This window comes from Lepidochelys olivacea (assembly GCF_965140295.1).
Source record: "Lepidochelys olivacea isolate rLepOli2 genome assembly, chromosome: 18".
NCBI classification, from domain to species: domain Eukaryota; kingdom Metazoa; phylum Chordata; order Testudines; family Cheloniidae; genus Lepidochelys; species Lepidochelys olivacea.
Genome location: NC_140428.1, coordinates 18,792,342 through 18,806,304, shown reverse-complemented (window position 1 = coordinate 18,806,304; position 13,963 = coordinate 18,792,342). Strand labels below are relative to the sequence as shown.

Below are 13,963 nucleotides of genomic sequence, written 5' to 3'. Positions count from 1 at the left end.
TAGGCAGTCAGTGGACATGAGACATACCTGGAGGTATGACCGAGAATGATACCATGGAAATACCTCATGGCATTTATTGAATAGAGTAGGAGACCGCTCTGGTGCAAAAGTGAGTTGCACTCTGTTCTATACATAGGCAGCTCCTTCTGCTTTTTACATTTAACGGAAGGGTGGTGAGACTAAGTGCTTGCAAATGGCACAGTCCCAGAGCTGGCAAGCCCAAAGACAGAAAAAATGAAAAAGACGTGGTAGAACATTTGAGAATAAACAGAGGCTCTAATGTATATTAAAATAAGATAAGTCATCCAGTCTAGAGCTTACTGGATTTGAGTATGTAAACTCTCTGTGTTGCAACGTTAGAACATTCATCCCAGGCTCCTCACAACCAAGTTATTCTCCTGACAAAGCCCTCGGTACTTTCCAGCTGTCTCTTGGTTGGATGTTTTCATCTGTTGAATGTTTTAATCCATACCCATCACAAAAATCTATTTTGCCTTTTCTTTATTGAGGCTGCAACCATTTTTCTTGTTTTTTTTTACTGGCCCTCACCATGGGGGTATGTGTGTGACTGACAGACCAAGAGTCCGGGGCCGCTTGTGGTGAGTGGAAAGGATTCTGAGGCTGTAAATAAGAACACGTACCTTGCGGGCACTCTTCCACATGTGTTTCATGTAGGCATACGTCACTTGGGGATGAACAGTTGGCAACGGGTGATCCAGCTGTCGAGATGGGTCTACTCCCAGGAGCAGTACAAGTGTCTTGTGGGCCAAAGCCTTGAAAGAATGACAAATCAAAAACCAGGTTACAACAAACTTGCTTTCACCTCCACACGCCCTTGTTCATAACAGTCTCTAATGACAACCACTTAAAGTGACATTGCTTCTCTGTACTAAGGCAGACATAGGCAGGTCACATCATGCAGAAAGTGCAGCTGTGCCCTGGAACATGTGCAAGGCTACACTTCCACGGTATGCCCATGTGAGTTTCATATATTGTGACAAAGTTTCTGCTCTACCTTCGTGGGTCTTGCGCTTATTGGTGGATTTGCTTGCCTTGGAGCTTCACGGCAGCCCTCAGCTTGGCTGTTTTTCTGAATTCACAGTCCAGGTCGACTCCTCCTGGTGTCTGATGATGCTTGTACACCTCAGTCCTCCAACAGTCCACGTTCTCACTCTCAGCTCCTCACACGCACACCACAAACTGAAGTGAGCTCCTTTTCAAAACCCAGGTGCCCTGATTAGCCTGCCTTAATTGATTCTAGCAGGTTCTTGATTGGCTGCAGGTGTTCTAATCAGCCTGTCTTAATTGTCTCCAGAAGGCTCCTGATTGTTCTGGAACCTTCCCTGTTACCTTACCCAGGGAAAAGGGACCTACTTAGCCTGGGGATTATATATCTGCCTTCTGTTATTCTCCTATAGCCATCTGGCCCAACCCTGTCACAATATATAACGTCTGATTTAACAATTCTGCATGGTCACTGTGGAGAAGTATCCCCAGGTCACAGAGTCTCTCCCCGTACCTGGTGTTAGTATTTCATGATTTACACCGACATTCTCAGTACAGAACCCAGTTTACAATAACTGTCAAACTAGAGGTTATGGATTGCGGCAGAGAACAGTGGCTCTGAAGCAATTTAGAACAAGCTTCTGTGCTCAAAGGCCACCTGGGACATGGAACAAGTTGTCAGAAAGTAGTAAGCAACTGTATCAATACACAGGGGAGAGGGATGTGGTTTGGTAAAACATGAGAGAGAAATGGTACCGCTGTTATCTGTATTGAGGGTTATGGAGAGATACACACTCCAGCATCCGGATTACTATTTCCTGTATTTACAAGGATAACCGCCCCATCCCCACAACAGACCATATATTTTCTCCTGGCCCTAGATGTTATGTTTTCAAGTCAGTAGCCAATAAAGAGCGGGAATTCTTTGTGGTTTATGTTTCTTTTTGGTAATAAATAGTATTGAGGTTACTGCCCAAACTAGGAGCGTAACAAGGATACTAACATAACTATTTACATAGGACTGAAAGTGCAATGTAAGAGCCACGTGTTACTAATACTAATACTATATTACATTAAAGTTTTCAGACCCAGCATGGGAACAGAACTTGGCTGTAAGTCTCTCTTAGGATGACTATTTGTCCCCTGATGACAGTGGTTTCCCACAGACTTCCGACTCACCAGTCTCCCACTCTTGCCACAGAGGCTGGCATACTTGAGCCAAGTTCTCATGTCCTCGTGAGGGTTGACAACGAGAGACCGGACCATAAGTATTCTCTGCCAGTCCTCTACAATCCGCTGGCAGCCCTGGGAAAAGAAGTGCAGACAGAACCTATTAATGTTCTCTTTTCCACAGGGACCATTCCTCCATAACCAAAGATCTGAAGAGCCTGTCCCCAAGATTAGAATGACTGCTGTACCCATATTTCACAGCAGACAGACACCTGGCACTAACTGGCTGCATTCTTAACGGCTATGTGTGAATGAGGATAAGTCCCTGAGCCTCATACTCAATAGTCAACCTCATTAGATGCCAGCTGGTTGCTCCAAGTCTAATGACATTCTCTAATGGAAAAAGGAGAGACCTTTTACAGTAGAAGCAGATCCAAAAGCAGAGCTGTTACTTCTGCACTGTCAAAACAACAAGGCAAGGATTTCACAACATTTCCGAACCCAGCTTCAAACTTTATTTTTGGTTTCAACAGTGACTAGTTCCAACATGAGAAGGTACAAAAACAAAAAAGTTCTGAAAGCTGCAAAGAGATATTTTTGTTATTGACCTTTTCCTTCCCCTAATTGCTGCTGGGTTTTTTTTTTTTTTTTTTTTTTTTTACAGACGCTGAAGTGATTTTGACGACACTCTGCCAGAAATTGCATTGCCAACTGCTAAAGCAGGCGTTGTCTGGTTACTGTCTACCTGTGCTGAGTGCCACAATAGCTTCAAGTCCAACAGAGCAGATAAGACAGGATCTGGCCCTGAAGTTGAAGGGTGCATGGATGCGTCCAGAGAGTTAAGTCTTGTCTACACTACAAAATTAAGGCGACCTAAATTAGGTCCAAGTACAGCCACCACAGTGGTTCATGTCCATACTTTGTTCCCTCTGTCAGCTCACAGTTGGAGCCTTCTTGCCCTGGGGCTGCCAGGCTCTTGCTGTGAGCCCCAGGGTGGTGAGAAGGGGACCTCTAGCTGAGCCCTGCACGAGGCTGACAGCCACCAGGTGACGTAAGTAACGCACTGTGTTGCACTAACTATATCGACCTACGCACTATGCCTCTTGTGGCGGTGGAGTTATTAGGTTGGCCTCGTGGGCGACTTACATCGGTGGGAGCAACGTTGCACTGTAGACACTTACAGAGTTCGGCCGATGTAAGCTGCCTTACACCGACCTAACTCTGTAGTGTAGACCAAGCCTCAGATGCAAAACTGCGGGTGGCAGTGCACTGGCCACCCACTGGGGCTTGGGCTGACTGGGTTGATCAAGTTCTTAAGGGTGGGATAGATAAGCTTTAAGAGGCCTCTAAGTCTTTATGAAGCCTCTGAAGTTTAGATGGATGCAGGACTGACTTAGACTTAATCCATCCCAGAGATCTACGGTAGACTGTGCCCACTGGAGACAAGCACAAATTTTGTAACAGCAAGGGATTCTATCTGGAAGCAGCAACACAAATCTGCTTCTTTGCAGGCAAGTCAAATGCTCAATCAGCATGTGATCTTGAAGGGAAAATCTCATACCAAGGGAAAAAAGAAAGTCTTCTCATCTCTGATTAAATAGCTAAGTACCCCACTGACTTTTCAAAACTGGGTGCACACAAATTAGACAGAAAAGCCTGTTCCTTGCAGCCCTCCCTAATGCCCAAATCAACCTTCCACCAAATCATCTAACAGGCATTTTATAATTATTACTAAGACACAATAAAATGTACAAGAACTGTATGTACTGTTCTCAGGACCATAAACAGCTTTACTCATAGACATTACTCTCCCCATCACACTCAGCCTCTCCTCTCCAGAGGAATGTTCTCAGCTTTTCCAGACAAGAATGCAGTTTGGAAGCAAAAAGCATTGTCACAGCTCCCTAAATAGTTGAAATGTTCACAGTAGCAACAGGTAAACACCCTTCAGTGTGGGGGCCCATATAGCAGTGAGAATTCTCCCTCCAGAAGGAACACTGAAGTCCAATGCAGTTTATACACTTCATTCTGACTATAATTTCCCCCCTGAGAGGAACATCTCTCTGGACATGCTAGAAGGTACTGTATGTGTTACTTCATGTACAGGCCCACCCTCTCACAGAAAAGCTCCCTCCAGAAAGGATACCCACTCAAAATATTTAGGTGGTCTTAAATCCTAGCACGTGTCTTGGGCTTATGCTCTCTAGGCAAAAGACGCATTAGCTTTCCAGTGGAACTGGCGAAAGTTCCCTTGCTTGGGGCACTTAAAAAGGTGGACAGGACAAATCAGTGGAGAATAATAGAGGAACAATCCTGCACTGCCCAGGTGGGGTGGATAAGGTGACCTAAAATGCTAGGAAATTTCTATTAGCAAGACAAGGTGAGTGAGGTAATATCCCAGCAACGGATATTACCTCACTTCACCTTGTCTATCTAACATACTGGGACCAACACGGCTGCAACACCACTGCATACAGGACATTTCTATGACTCTTTGCACACTGATGCAGCATCTTTTTTCTCAGTATTACTCATCCCAATCATTCCATCATGTGGCATAAACAGAATATTCATTTATATTTAACATGCAAACATGAAAATGAAAGAAGAGGAGTGGACAAGTGTAATATTCTAGCACCCGAAAGCTAGACAGAAAGTTTGTACAAGCAGCCCTGCAGGTTTCACTGAAACCTCTACTCCACTCAGATCTCTTTAGAACCTGCTTTGGAGCAGGCAAATTTGAAAGATCCTGTGCCAGGCTTTAAAATGAGCACATATACCATGGCGGTGGCCAGAGGCATTAAATACATGCTGAGGACACGTCTGTAAAGAAGAGAGAGAGCAGATTGTTATGCTGTGGGGGGACGCAGAGTCTGATTGTCAGAAGTGCTGAGCACTCACAACTCTAGCAGACATCAATGGGAGCTGTGGGTGCGCACTGCCTGAGCATCTGTGCCATCGGCAGGAGGTATACAGAGGTTTATAGCAGTCTCTGGTAGATTTACCTGCAGTCTCTCCCACCATATCTGGCGGATGATCTCGCGTCGTTCTGGTACAAGTTTATACTGGATAACCTCTTCCAGCTCTGATAGCATCTGGCAGGATACCATAGCCTGAACGAAACAATCACATTCCATCCCAATCAATGCACAGTGAATCCAGGACTAAAGATCAGCACTTGGCCTAAAAACCTTGGTGTTATCTACTGACCAAGAGGGAAAGAACAGGCAGTTGCCATTCAGGTACCTTGATAATCCACTGTCTTCTAGGTTTCCTCAAACTGCTGCAACAAAACCCCCAATTCTGATTCAAGTGAAGATTCATCTCCATCTTCACTTGAGCCTGAGCCTCCCCCACAATGCTTCTAAACGTTGACCTTAAGGATGACTTTCCACTGGGGTGTGAAAGCTGAGCTTTTCCACCCGGAGACAGAACTAACCACAAAACTTGACCAGGGCAGAGGTAAGGGTTGGTAGTGGGGTGCTGAATCCCAGTGTTCAGTCACATTTTTCTCTCTCTACTTCTCAGTGGATTCAGACCCTTTTCCAAAAAGCCACAATCCCCACATACAAGAGCCATTTAGTCTGTGGGTCCGCGTGGCCTGCATAGGCCTTTGTATTTGATACACAAAAACAGTCAGGAAGCTCTGAGCTTATATAAATAGCCTAAACTAACATGAAGGCTGCAGGTCAGATACTCACCCCATAGGCCCGACTGTAACTCTCTCCTGCCATGGCGGTCAGCTCAGCATCTAGCAGGTCTCTGGCCTTGTCAATGCACTGAAACGGAAGCTGAGACTTCAGGGGTGTGCCTTGTCCACAGACAGTAACAGTTCATACTAACGCTCAACTGTCCACTCTCTATTTTCCCACAAGGAAGGTTGGAGCCACCCCAAACTCCATCAGGCACCAGAAAAGGAGTGTCACCTATAGGGAGAATTAGCTCTAAAATGGAAACTAACAGAAAACTGGAGAATCCAACGGCGAGTATGGGGGAAAAATTGGGACTTGCATTTATAATCTAAACATGTGTCCTGTCTATGGAAGTTTGGATTTGCTAAAGCCCCTCAGACATAGACTGCGTCACCAGTGTTTGCCGTGCTTTTGACCCCAGTGTCCTTGCAAAGCCCAACTATAACATTTATAAGGGAAGGAGGAGTTGGAATTTTGGTAATAAGTGTGAAAGAACCAGTTACAGAAAAGCCTCAGGAGCTTTGTTTCTTTGATAGCGTGCAGGTATCTAAGGCCATGTCTACATTTACAAGCTTCCAGCGGCACAGCTGTACTGATACAGCTGTGCCACTGTAAGAACACTTGTGTAGCCGCATGATGCTGACGGGAGAGAGCTCTCCCATTGACATAACAAAACAGCTCGACAAGTGGCAGGAGAACGTCTCCCGCCGACATAGCACTGTGCACACAAGGGTTTATGCCGGCAAAACTTGTCTCACTCAGGGAGGTGTTTTTTTCACACTCCTGAGCAACAAAAGTTTTGTTGACATAAGTGCTAGTGGAGACCTGGACTTAGATGGACTTCACAGCTCTACACGCCCCAGTAACGTCTTACGAATGTTCTAGACCCTGAAAACCCCAAATCTCTCAGTACAAAGAAGACACTCTGAGTGCATGAAACAAGGCCCTGCTCTGGTGCCATTAATTATATAATCTCTCATCTGTAACTTTTCCCTTTCAAAATGTTAAAGGTTAATTACAAACCTTCATCCATTAAACACTAGGCCCGTTTTCTTGTGCATAACACTCAAGATATGTACGTGTTCTGCCAAGGCAGATTGGACCATTCCTTTATCTCATTCTGCAAGTCAGCACAGAATTCTGAGAAATACTACACAAGTTTCCTTGGAAAGTAATCTACATGCTTCACACCTGCAAAGGGAAGACGTTCCCCGTGAATTATGTCTGTCAAAGATGCACTCAGACAAACATGGCTCTGTTCAGCAGACTCTTTCCTTCCCCTTATGCCAAGTCTCAATCTAAGGGTACAGGTACATGACAATCAAAGTTGCAGCTGCAGACTGTGCAGACATAGCAAAGCTAGCTTTGATCTAGCTAGCTCAAACAACAATAGCAGGGAAGCCACAGCAGCACGGTGGCAGAATGGGTTGTATAACCCCACCCAGAGTTATGTACTCAAGTGGCTAGCCCACAGGTTCACTGCTATTGTTACTGGAGCTAGCTAGTTCAAAACTAGATTATGTACGTCTCCACTTGCTGCAGTCACACCTCTAATTGCAGTGTAGACGTACCCTCAGGATTACAAAGACTTCTCACTGCTGCAAGGAAGATCAGGTACAGGAGATGCACAAGAAGGTAAAGATGGGCCATGCACCTAAACCAAAAAGTATGGGGTCCGTTACAGCATCTGGCATTCGTTAACACTACTCTGAAAAGGCTTGGCAAACACAAGAATGCACAGACTGACAAGGAGATACTGTTGTTCACGTCTCTAGCCATCAGTGCCCTTCACCGAATGCTGTCTTTTGCAGAACAATTTCCCAGACGGGATGTGTCCCATGACTTCCCTCCAGCTGCCAAGAGGACACAATAAAATAGAAACCTGAGTATGACTAAGACAACTCTTGGGCTAACGTGTCTCTACACAACTAGTGCAGTATTCCTGGAAGCACGCAACAAACTGAGCAGTCAGGGATAAGAGTTTCCACTTGAGAGAAGTTATTAGCAGTTATGGCCAACTGCTTTCAAATCGGCTCCATTGCTGCCAGGAAGGACACACAATCTCAGCGTGGGATTTACAGAAGCAAAATCATGAAGGAAGATGCTTACTTGTTGAGCCAATGAGAAGAGGTCTTGATGCAGTGCCAGCACGGCCCTGTAGAAGGCACCATCATGGGTGTCCCTTGGGATCATGCAAGTATATTCCTCCATGCTATCCCACTGACCTGAAGAGACATGGACACACTTGCTGATGCCATAGCCCTCTCTGAAACACTGCTAGAACTAGACTCCAGTGTTAAGCACGAGTACAGTGGTTAGATTCACAGTGCTATTGGATTCTGGCCAAGAGACTAATTTGGAGTCCAAAAGCACCATGTGAGGTTTCATCTACTGTTCTTTAAAGTAGCTGCCTTGAGATGGCTGAGGGAACTACAGAAAAACCTCACTTACCTGAAATCCCCTATTACCTGAAATCCCCTATTATCCAGAACTCACTTATATTTCCTCTGCCCCCATGTAGCGTTTGCATTGAAAAGTTTGAACCAACTTGATGTTCCCCTTTAATATAGATGAAGAGGATTCTATTCCAATGAGTGGCACAGAGCAGGCCAGGTGGGCAGTCATTTACCCTATCCCATAACACAAGAACAAAATAGTTGAAGAAATTAAAAAGGTAAAAAATCTAAAAGATTTAAAGGATTTTTTTAATGCATCGTGCAATTAACCCGAGGAACCTGCTACTCCAGGATACTGTTAATCAGCCTAGCAAACTTTTTAATGTATTCATCTATATGAATAAGAATACCATCTATATTAGACTAACAAGGAAAAATTACAAGAGCTATCAGTTCTGCTTCAAGGAATGAAATGATCAGAAGCTATTTCTCCCATTGTGTAATATTACACAAATAGAGATATCACAGGGGTTCTAAGACTTCCTCTGAAGCATCTGGCACTGGTTACAAATAGAGACAGGACACTGGATTAGATGGACCACCAGGCTCTTCCATGAAGGCAGATTTGTTGTTGAGAGCTAGAGGTGACTGCTTTAGGGGCTCAGCATTAATGAAATGGAGGACCCACTCGTGGCACAATGCTCCATGGTGTTTTTCTATACAGGCATCAAGTAGTGCAGTTGCTTCACAGAGATAATTTTTCACTTCTCCCCCAGTGAAAATACCGACATCAAAGCAAGCACTATGGTAATCTGTCTTCAGAAGGGACAACCAACTTCATTTACAGGTTCAGCAAACTGTAACGTGGGTGGTTTTACAAGGCAAGGTTTCATTTTGGTAGGCAAAGTTCTCGTATTCTTTGTGATAAAACAGCTGCAACATTAACATTGGGCTCTTGTGGAGGAAACTTTTTCTGGAAAGTGTGGCTGCACTTTGGTATTTCACAAAAGGGGAAGATTACTCTCATTGGATGGAGCTAGGCAGACAGCAGGCATATGCTATGCAAACTATCCCCACCTCTTTCCACTGACGCATCTCAAACAGGACTTATTTACAGAACTGTTCCACTCAGGGGCTTCTCATGAGATAACATCCTGTCAAAATAGTTAAGGGATGGATGGCTTTGCAGTTTGTGAACAACAGAAAAACTAGTAAAATCACATCAAGTTCATTTCATGTACAAATTACATTAGATTTGAAACTTAAGAACATAAGAATGGCCATACTGGGTCAGACCCAGTATCCTGTCTTCTGACAGTGGCCAATGCCAGGTGCCCCAGAGGGAATGAACAGATAATCATCAAGTGATCCATTCCTTGTCACTCATTCCCAGCTTCTGGCAGACAGAGGCTAGGGACACCATCCCTGCCCATCCTGGCTAAGAGCCATTGATGGACCTATCCTCCATGAATTTATCTAGTTCTTTTTTGAACCCTGTTATAGTCAGCAGAGGTCAAACAGTACTATATTAATCCATCTCTTTATTATTATTCAACCCTCAAAAGGTACCTTTTCATTACCTAAGGGTGCATTGGCAGCTTTTGCATAAAAGGTTACACATTATGGGCTTGAACATTAAATGACCTTTATTATTTCATGTAACCCTATAAATAAGCTTGCTCTATGTGTTTTCTCTTATCTTGTGATTCAGACTTCTTAAAAGATGTAAATTACACCCCTGAACTCTCTCCTCAATTGCTGTCTTACACCGTCCCCCAAGCACAGCTGGAAGACATACATTACCTAAGCCCCAAGCAGCAGCAGCAGCCATCCTAGCCATCTTGGCTTGAGTTTCGTTATTTACCAGCATCCACTTTTCACAGCATTGCTGATGAAGCTGCCCCCTGGGAGGAATAATTCACAGTTTCAGGTTAGTGAAAACCTCCTCAAAGGGTTCGCTGTGTGTGACAGCCACCTTCCAAGGTGTCCCTTGTACTGAGGGATCAAAGAAGTTCTAAATGTCCCTTGTGTTAAGCAGGCGGGTCGTGTTTTCTGGATTTAATCTAATACCCTGTTCTAGGACGGCGCTGCCAGCTCAGTTTTTTAAATGTTTAATAGTTTCTAGGGAATAAGAACAATTTCACACCTAGATTTTTTTTTTTTTACAGGCCTAGCCCCATCAATCCTCTTTTACATAGAGGAGAAGAAGTGGGTTTACCACTTCCCTTTTGGCAAATCCACAGACATAATGTGGTTTGGTCAATGAGGAGTTATTTAGCCTCAGAACATTTCAAGAACATCTAAACCAAACCAGTGAAAAATTATTTTAAAAACGGAGCTGTCAGTTTCAGCCTAGAACAGGGTATTACATTAAATCCAGAATTCATAACCCGCATACTTAAAGCGAGGGACATTTAGCACTTTTTTGGAAACATCAGTAAAAAGGACACCTATGATGAATGGGTTCTGAACAGTTCCTGGCTCCCAGCTTTGTCAAACATTTTGGATAAACACACTATGGGGTCTGCATGCTTCAAAAAGATGAAGCTACACAGTCACAGTTACAACAAATAAGGATGAGGACTTGTCTCAATAGGTTCTTAAAGGGGATTCGCTAATCTTCACCTCTAGTAGAGAGGAACCTCCAAGATGCTTTCATCAACCTTGAATGTGTTACCTTAGAGACTAACCAATTTATTTGAGCATAAGCTTTCGTGAGCTACAACTCACTTCATCGGATGCATACTGTGGAAAATACAGAAGATGTTTTTATACACACAGACCATGAAAAAATGGGTGTTTATCACTACAAAAGGTTTTCTCTCCCCCCACAATAAATAAATTGGTTAGTCTCTAAGGTGCCACAGGTACTTCTTTTCTTTTTGCGAATACAGACTAACACGGCTGCTACTCTGAAACTTGAATGTGTTGTTGATCACATCAATTAATCTGGGTGTTGCAAGTTCAGTATTTTTCAGCCTGGAAAGTCTGTAGCAGCAAAGCAGCTGTTAACTATGAGGGAGACCAACTTGCCTTCTCATTGCTAGTCTCTAGTCCCCGTGAGGAAGATAAATTAGTCAACACGAGAATGGATGAGCTGCCACAGGCAGGACAGTCATACTGACAGCTTAATGGTCCAGGAAAAAACAGCAGCAGCGAATCAGTACCCAATATGAGCTAACACAGAAGCATGGCTCTCGCAGACATAATTATACCAGGAGACAAGTGGCTAGGTCTGCCCTGGCTGCACTTTCAAACGTCCACTGCACAGCATGCTGAGAACAGCAGCATGGTGCAGCAGCACCAATTCCAGAGGAAATGTCAGTTACTGTCAAGCACAAACAAGCAACACAAATAGTACAACACTACGGCAGAAGACAGACAGCAGGCCAAGTTGACTAAGGCACTAAATTCTCAACCTTGGGATTGACATATTATGGTCAGTGGGAAGGAGGTGGTCACATGACTGTGGCACTATTGGGTTACATGAAATATTTACTTTGTTTGATAGTGACCTAGGTGCGTTTTACCTAGAGAGCGTGCTAACTTCACTCATGGATACGGGAACATTCCTTCTGGGTAACTAGGAGCGCAATTCTGCAGTGGCATACACAGCCAACCTTGTGAAACCAACTTCCTGGATATTCTGCCACAGGAACAAAGTCTGTTTACTTTTTTCTTTGCCATAAGATCATTAACTTCTGCACTGTGACTGCATTCAGATTCAGAACCTCAGTGCTGTCCTGATGCAGGGTTTTGCTTTCGAAGATATAAATGTACAAGCTACAGCTATATTTACATTTCAAATCGTACACAGAGCGAGTCCATTCAATTTCAACATTCCATCTGAGCTCTGGAGTGGGTGTCTATCCTGCAGCAGCTGATTTATCACAAATATAAGACACCAAGAAAGGTGGGAAAATGCTCCCTACTGTGTTTATTTTATTTCAACAACAATAAAAAATAATCAGATTGTTGCTAAGTCCTTAGGCCCCAGCTTGTCCTGCGGATCACCTTGACGTGTATCCCGCAGACAGACGGCTACGATCCCATGTCTAGGTAGGTGATAAGAGGACTACAGAAAGACACGATATATAGTATCCATAGGAAGACTAGCCCTCCAGACTCCTTGGTCTCTTCCCTGCTCCATCTGCTGAAGTCTCTCTAAAGGAAGCTATATCAGGACAAAAAGGATAAAAGCTCCCTCCCTGATGCAGAAATAGTGTCCTGTTGTTTCCTTCCCAGCAGACCTTGCGAAGTTAAAAGAAATGTAGCTGCAAACTGCATTGTTTAGGAGAAATCTCACTCAGCAGAAGTAGACGTGTATAGCCAGGAAAGAAGATGGGCAATAGGAGCTGTTCTAAATTGTGAACAGGAACACACTATGATTTTATTTACTGTTCTTTAGTAAGGAAATAAAACAAAGCAGTGATCTCACACAGCCAAATGCAACCACATGATGATGCTGAAATTTCTCTAGACTTTTATCGGACGCTAAAAAAGTACCAACTGTGGAGGTGTTGCCATTCATAGATATTTAGGTCAGAAGGGACCATTATAATCATCTAGTCCGACCTCCTGCACGACGCAGGCCACAGAATCTCACCCACCACTCCTGCAAAAAACCTCTCACCTATGTCTGTGCTATTGAAGTCCTCAAATTGTGGTTTAAAGACTTCAAGGAGCAGAGAATCCTCAAGCAAGTGACCCGTGCCCCATGCTATAGAGGAAGGCGAAAAACCTCCAGGGCCTCTTCCAATCTGCCCTGGAGGAAAATTTCTTCCCGACCCCAAATATGGCGATCAGCTAAACCCTGAACATATGGGCAAGATTCATCAGCCATATCTCTGTGCATCTTGCTTCAGTGTAGTCAATTACACAGAAGAGAATCATTTTTGATTCCGGAGAACTAGATCATAGAATGACCTGGCTCTTGCTATTACATCTTCTGCAGGAACACTGTTTCCTCCCATATCTCTCCAGCACTAAAGTCTTCAAATATTGGGTCTCACTTCCCTCCCGCACCTCTCTGCCAAAACAGCAACAGTAAGGGGAGAATTACTTAAGCAGCCATGTGAAATGTAACTATAGGACAGAATGGCTGGGATGCCTGCATATCAATGGGCCGCAAGGCATTTCCTGTGCTGTCAGGACACCCAGTACACATATCGAACATTATCTGGATAGAGGGTTGGTCTCTTGTACATCAGGAAAGGGTTGAATGCAAGTCAGAACACTGGGATTCCCTCCCTTCCTGCAGAATATGTCAACAGATATAGGGGTTTATAGCTTCTATAGAAAAACAAAATATTTCAGAAGAAATCTCTCCCAAATGCAGGGAAGCAGATGATTAATCAGAAAGGATGATTTTTACAGGAGGGAGAAATCCCATCAACCCCTGGTGGGAACTGCCTACTCCTTGCAAGGACAAATAAGAGACTGTCCACCAGGAGGCTCCATTCTTCCTGCTGCAAAAACTGAGGACGTAGGAGGAGAAAAATGCTGTTTGGATTTTGGACTTCTCGGCAGCCCAGCACAGTTTCCAGGCAGCTCAGTTTATGCAGCAGTGCAATGACCTCAATGGAGAGGAATCTTCTTCCTGTGTGCCGTTACATGGGTTCCTGTCAGGACTCATCAGCACACAGGCCTAGTGACAGGAGAAGCTCAGCAGAGAGGCAGGACGTGCACAGATTTGCTGTG

General features: G+C 44.2%; 1 protein-coding gene across 2 annotated transcripts in view; it reads right to left on the bottom strand.

The window, feature by feature from the left end:
- MTOR (mechanistic target of rapamycin kinase) overlaps positions 1 to 13,963 on the bottom strand; it is a 105,800-nt gene that overhangs the window by 22,081 nt on the left and 69,756 nt on the right. For both annotated transcript variants that reach the window (XM_084651695.1, XM_084651696.1), the window contains 6 exons: positions 10,067 to 10,167; positions 7,977 to 8,092; positions 5,877 to 5,954; positions 5,181 to 5,288; positions 2,185 to 2,310; positions 642 to 773 (listed from right to left, as the gene is read on the bottom strand). In XM_084651695.1, coding sequence (XP_084507821.1) covers positions 642 to 773; positions 2,185 to 2,310; positions 5,181 to 5,288; positions 5,877 to 5,954; positions 7,977 to 8,092; positions 10,067 to 10,167 — 661 coding nt within the window. The remainder of the gene's footprint in view (positions 1 to 641; positions 774 to 2,184; positions 2,311 to 5,180; positions 5,289 to 5,876; positions 5,955 to 7,976; positions 8,093 to 10,066; positions 10,168 to 13,963) is intronic.